This window comes from Mytilus galloprovincialis, chromosome 2 (assembly GCF_965363235.1).
Source record: "Mytilus galloprovincialis chromosome 2, xbMytGall1.hap1.1, whole genome shotgun sequence".
Taxonomy (NCBI): Eukaryota; Metazoa; Mollusca; class Bivalvia; order Mytilida; family Mytilidae; genus Mytilus; species Mytilus galloprovincialis.
In genome coordinates, this window is record NC_134839.1 from 96,171,172 (window position 1) to 96,178,011 (window position 6,840).

Sequence of the window (6,840 nt, forward strand, 5' to 3'; positions counted from 1 at the left end):
TTTATTTTTTTTACGGATATTTTCCTTTGACTCCTTCTTATTGTGTGACTATATTAGGAGCCAAAGGAACATCTCCGTAGAAAAGCCGTTGTTCGCGATGCGCGTGTGACCGTCTGTAACTGCGTTTTAGATATCAACGAACATTATTTTATATCCCGGTCCCACATCAGGAGCCTGTAATTCAAATTTGTTTTTTCTTTAATTCGTTAGTACATTAATCCGGCCGTTTGGTTTCTCGTTTGAATTATTATTATTATTTTTTTGCTGATCTAATGATTTTCTTTCGAAAGAAAGTCTATATGCATGTGTTTTAAATTAAACTTACATGTATTCAAAATTAACTGTATGTATTATAAATGGACTGTATTTTTTTTTTATAAATTGACTGTATTTTTTTAAAAATTGACTGTAATGCATTTCTTCTTTGTGTTTTTGCATGCTGTATTCATATATATATATTTTTTAAATTATGCTTTGTATTGTAAAAAAAGATCATGACGCAACGTCAGATATTGCTACTACCACGAAAAATAGCGTTAAGATGGAACCTAACACTACAGGGAGATAACTCTGTAATGTCAGCTAAACGTTTTAATTACGTTGTGTTGTAAAAGGAATATTAAGCTTCTCAATGATCAAAATTGATGTTTGTCAAATTGCTATATAACCAGTGTAATTTTTCTGACAAAACGGTTGGTTCAAAAAATTTAAAATTTTTAAATTTTTATTTAAGGCTCGAAGTAAATACTTTGACAAAATTTTATGAAAATTAAACGAACCAAATTAATTTTAGTGAAAGTGTTGGGTAAAATATAATATTCATAGGCTTAGGAAGACACAGATTATCCGAAAAACGTTTACTTAGCGTTGTCCCATGTAACAAGCTCGGGACATAAAACTCGCACAATTCGCGAAATGTTCACGCAACTCTTCGAAATTTTGCATGAACATTCTATGAGGTGATATATTTCAGTACTGGTTAACATGGCTGTCTCCTTTTAAAATTTGCATACATATTTTCAAAAGAATATGATGTACGGAAATGTCTCATCGGAAATTTAATTTGGAAACTTCAAACATTTCAGTTCAAAAATAAAATTTTGACAGAAAATTCATTAAATTGTAAGCACGATCGTTTTGTACTAAGTGTAAGCTTCCAAATTTCGAATTGAAAAATAAATTGAGCTACATATTCAATTCAAAACAATAGATTTGCAATGTCTTGCGGAATGTCCGAGTTAAACTTTCATGCCTTCACAAAACTTTTATGGCCAAAAAAACAGAGATTTGATTTCGTGAAGATTATTTTTCGGCTTTGATAACCATACCAATAAAAAGTACTTTAAAAGTTGAAGTTGGTACACCAAATAGCATTAACATTACAGGGTTATCTACAAAAAATACGGATTAATGAAAATGTCTTACAAGTTTGTCCGTTATCATAATTTGACGTCGCCAGAAGCGTTATGCTAGCTATAGGGACGGCATAATCTGCATTCGCTTGTTCCTTCCTCCACTAAATATAAATGTCCTGCTTTCAACAAAACGAAATGATGCACACATTACAAAAATACACATCTATAAGACGATTAAAAGTAAGAAAACTTCAGTATCATAACTATAAGCTATTGTATGTTGCTGCTTGAATAAAATCATACTCGGGTTGAATAAATATAATGCAGCAATATTCCTCCAAAAACACATAATTACTAGCAGTAAAATTGAATTTCCTATGTTAATTAATCCTCACTTTTAAAAATGACTTGATCCGCCCCTACGTATGATCATCCACATATTCAGCTTCCATATAGCAATTACATCCAAGTGATAAGTAAGTGTACAAATGGTGTAAGTGAAGCCATATTTACAAGGCTGTAATCACAAATGTCAACGTTGTTCCGCCTTACTAAAAATACACTGGAACCTTTGTAATAAACAATGTCACCCACCACTTGGAACAAATATTTTAAACCCTTTATTCTGTTTTTCTAGTGAAAAGAATATTACATAATACATGTAATTCTTCCACTTGGAACATACATTATGAAAAAAAAACCTTCTATATTTCACGACACAGACACTTGTCTCTGAACAAAATTAATATTATCTTTTTACCTTAAAATACCATTAAATGTATTATTCAGCTATACAGTTTTTTCCAACCTGAGACAAGTACATGCACTCGTGGCTTAGACACTTCTAAAAATACTAAGTTAGTAAGGATAATTAGAAACCTATTTGGAGGACCTTTGTCTTTGAAAAGTACTAAATGTTTGAAAGCTAAAATTCTGTGGAAAGCATAAATTCAAAATCCCTCACGTCATCAATGTAAAAAGTTCAATCGCATGATGGTTTAGAAGATGAAAAAATTCCGACTCTGAATTTATCCAGTATGTGAATACCAATGATAAAAAAAATTGTCTGATGTGTTTAATAACAAAATAACTGGAAATAATATTACATAACGAGTTCTTCAAATTACAATTTTCGAATACAGGATCATACACAGTTCACCATATGAAAGGGATAAGTTTCTTTGTGTTCTGAATGTGTTTCAGAAAATCTGGATTTGATCCATATCTTCTCATTGCTGATTTTTCCTGAAGCGGTATGCCACTTAGGTTTGTCAGTAAATAGGTCAGAAAGATAGGAGATACCACAGCCAAATGTTCCCATCCTTTGAGGACGGAGGTCGAGGTTAGATAAAGACCAGACCACATCATTATCTCCCCAAGGTAATTTGGATACTGCACCATCTTCCATAGTCCTACGTTGATAAACTGACCCTACAAAATGAAATGGTGTTCTCTGTTTCAACATTATATTAAGTTTTTTGGAAATGTACATTTTTATATAATGAGAAACCAATGGACTGTGCTAATAACCTAAAGTTAATCACTACTGGCAGTATTGATTGTTTCGATAGCGCCGAAATTCTGGTTTTACCTTTCTTAAAATCTCTAGAGCGTTCGTTCAGTTTTATCGATGTTTTAATGTAATACTGTTCTCATGCACAGCATGTTTATATATAGGTATTTATTCTTTATTAATTATATAAACCAGGAATAGATCATATATGATGTATCTTGCAAAAACCTTTCGAAATTTTGGGTCCACAATGCTCTTCCGTGAATTTTGTACTTTATTTGGCATCTTAAACTTTTTTTATTTCAGCTTCACTGATGAGTCTTTTGTAGATGCAACGCGCGTTTGGTGTACAACTTATTTTTATTCTGGTATCTATGATGAGTTAATTTTGCATCATTTTTCAGAGATTTTAGTGATGACAATGACGGGCATTAGACTATACGTAGACCAATGTTGAATAAAGAACACACACACACACACATATATGTCTCTGTAATAAGCAAGTTAATCAAGCACCGATTGCAAATCACAATCATAAAATATTGCCTGCACATTATTTTATTAAGCCGGACGAACAAATCAATATTTCTTATCCACGTGTATGGCAAGTAAGTTCAGCTGACAAAATATGACACATCAAACAACTAGGCAATGGTTATTAACTTATTACATAATTGACTTTACTCTACCTCGTTGTCAGGATTATTTCTGAAGCTAGATTTCTGATAATCGGCGACCGTCTCCAATATGAACCCAGCAACCCATAACCCCCATCCGATATAGTCCTTCTTTGTTAAAGGTTGATCTTCTTTCTTACTGTTCACCAACAATGTTGGTAACAAAGTGAGTAACACCCATACACCTAAAAGTCAAAATAATGCTTTGGTAAATCAGGAAAAGGAATCGGACTCAAGTTATAATTTTTTTTTATTCGTCAGTATAACCATATTAACATAAAGTATTTCAAATAGTTAAGATACGGAATCGCTCTATAAAGTGTACATAATTTCGAACTTCAAAACAAAAATCCATTTGTTAAATGGTTCTATCAAATTAGACACAAAAACGATATGAGAAATTAACTTGGTATAAATACCAATTCATCCAAAATTGGTTTTCACAAACGAATAACTCTTAAAGAGGTGCATTTTATTCATTTTATAAAAAGGAATTTCGTTTGAAAACCTATTTGATAAAGTTAAAGCTGTGTGACAAGATTTATATGGCAAAACTCAGATGTTCAAATTTAAAATTTCCTGTAGAAACGGGAAGATGGTCCGGAATACCAAAAAAATACACGAATTTGTCATCTCTGTGGAAATGGAATAGGAGATGAATTTCATTATCTATTCAAATGTCAAAAACAGGAAATAAAACTGCTTAGAAATAAATATATACCACAATATTATACTGCAAATCCAACGGAGTACAAATTGAAACAGCTTTTAACATTTTGTCATGTAGAACTTTACAAAAACTTAGCAATATTTTTAAAAATTCTTAAACGATACTTGTGATTTATGTTAGTCTTTTTTTAGTTGAATGTTATGGTAGTTTGTAAATTGACATTTTGCTATATTTCATGCATGTAGCATTAATATGTTTAGGTGAATGTATTGAGTATAAAAATGTGTATACGTGTATATATGATGTCCTCTTTTACACCTATGTGTCTGAGGTTTATTAATAAAGTATTGACTATTGTCTATTATATTGTCAAATTGTTATGGAGATTGACTCATTGGCACGCATCCCACATCTTCTTATATCTATAATTGTTTACTTTTACACTTCGTGACTTGTATGGAGAGTGGTCTCATTGGCACTCATACTACAACTTCTTATTTCTATAGAATATTTCTGAACTTCAATGATTTCTTTATTATAAATTAATAAGTTTGTAAGGATCGAGCAGAGCATATTTACTTTTTGTTTTATACTAGAATACATATTACATTGTAAAATAAACGTTTGTGTTACCTTGTACGGTCCAGTAAAACCAGAACACGCGTGGGTTGTCCCTGACTTTGTTAAATCGCTTATCATGTCCTTCTTTTAAGATTCTGGTGAAAAGGAATGTTCCAAGTCTGTAAACATGGTAAACAATTATAAAAATATTATCAAAACATGTATATCTCGTTTTAAATGTAGACAAATATTGCAAACAGGCTAGGAGCCTGTAGTTCAGTGTCTAACTTGTCGCTGGTTCATGTCTGTCATATCTGTTTTTTTCTTAAATTGGTTTATCATAAAATTAGGCTGGTGGTTTTCACGTTTTGAATTTTTCCCAAAAATTTCATGTTTGGGTTTTCTGTTCCGTTTCATATTATTTTGGATAGTACCAAACAAGACCCTGTATCCTTCTTTTTATTCTAATACTTATTTAGATATAATTTTTGTTAATATCCTTCAGCAATGAGTTTTGCATATAATCCAGGCAGGTGTACAAATAATACATTAAAAATTGTGGACATTATTAAAAAAAAAATGTCTTGTACCGAAAAACTCATAATTATGATCAAACTAGAAGGCATGCATTTGTCTGTTTCATCTTCGTATACACTCGAAAGATGCTATATATCAACATGCAAATAAATTACATAAATGGATATTGTAGCTAAGTGTTTAAGTTACCTTACTGCCCATGCCATGACCATACCAGTTTGTACCTTTTGGCGTGTGAAATATGTTCGATTCCATCTCAAACTTTGTAGTGCAAGCAGAAAAAATGTACTAGAGCCTATAGAATAGCAATAAAAAGTTGCAATTCCTAAGCGATATTGTACTCTTTGTCAATTTAAAACAACAGAACATAAATTCACATAAACTCACATACAAAATAACACAACAGCATTATTGGAAATATATTATCTAAAACAATATTATGTAAAAAAATTAAATTATATTCGTACCGTGAATCCGGAACATATGAGTCCAATAAGTTATCAATGTTAGTTCAAAAGGTTCATCCACAAAAACTGACAATATTAAACGTAAGACTTTATCAACCAATGCAAAGAATCGAAAACAACTTCATCCTATTGCTGATGATGGTACAGATCATTTTCGGGAGAACACGTTGGGTTAAACCCAGTTTTAAAGTTAGGTGAACAAATCAAACGTAAATTATAGGTTAATGTCACAATGAATGTCAGGGATCCAGCAGCAAAAACTTTAAAAAAACACAAAAAAAAAACCCACGAATCACGGACATCATTTTACGAGCAAGAGTCATTATTACACTCAAGAAGAGTCCGACTCTGTATTGAAAGAAGAAGGATACGTACCAACCGGGTTCTACATGCCCAGAACAGCGGAAGTTTGAAAATAGAAAAGGTAAAATCATAGAATTTTAAAAAATCAATATGTAGATCGCGCCTAGTTATTAATTAGAATGTGTAAATGATTATCTTTTGGCTCAGTAAACACTTACTTTTAATTTATCTCATGATAGTTTGATAAAGGAAATTCTCTTCGTTTTTATGACATTCTTCGCAGGTGTAATTAAATGTTTTTTTTTATTATTAAAGTCATAAATACTTTGTAATTTGATTACACACAGTTATTTATTTTATTAAAGTCATAAATACTTTGTAATTTGATTACACACAGTTATTTATTTTAATAAAGTCATAAATACTTTGTAATTTGATTACACACAGTTAATTATTTCGTTAAGCATAAGTAATTAATTCTAAAATATAACTACATAGCTATCATGGCTATCAGCTGATGTGAATATTGACCCAAATTTTGACCTATAAATAAACAGGTTGAACCTTACCGGCTAAGTCGTAGAATTTTTCAGTTTTCAAGGTAGCAGCAACAGCCCAGCATGCCCATTGAATACCAAAATCAACCGCTGCAGCTTTAACTAAATTGCTTTTTGCCAAATTGCTACCCATCTCGAATATCATAGTCCAAGTGAGTCCAAATTACATAAACAAACTGCTTCCGGGAAAACAAGAGAAT

At 31.4% G+C, this 6,840-nt stretch overlaps 1 protein-coding gene across 1 annotated transcript; it reads right to left on the minus strand.

Annotated features, from left to right (window-relative positions):
- Nucleotides 1–2,415: 2,415 nt before the first annotated feature.
- Nucleotides 2,416–6,840, minus strand: LOC143064991 (uncharacterized). The gene is made up of 5 exons (XM_076238247.1): nucleotides 6,653–6,840; nucleotides 5,503–5,608; nucleotides 4,849–4,955; nucleotides 3,558–3,730; nucleotides 2,416–2,786 (listed from the first exon to the last, which is right to left on the minus strand). Exons 1-5 carry the CDS (start codon nucleotides 6,783–6,785, stop codon nucleotides 2,511–2,513), a joined length of 795 nt encoding a protein of 264 aa, XP_076094362.1. The 5' UTR covers nucleotides 6,786–6,840; the 3' UTR covers nucleotides 2,416–2,510.

Coding starts and splice junctions, on each gene's coding strand:
- LOC143064991 (XM_076238247.1), bottom strand. CDS start 6,785: ATGATATTCGAGATGGGTAGCAATTTGGCAAAAAGCAATTTAGTTAAA. Junction 4,956..5,502: donor GTCATGGCATGGGCAGTAAG/GTAACTTAAACA, acceptor CCATGTTTACAG/ACTTGGAACATTCCTTTTCA. Junction 2,787..3,557: donor GAAATAATCCTGACAACGAG/GTAGAGTAAAGT, acceptor TTCATTTTGTAG/GGTCAGTTTATCAACGTAGG.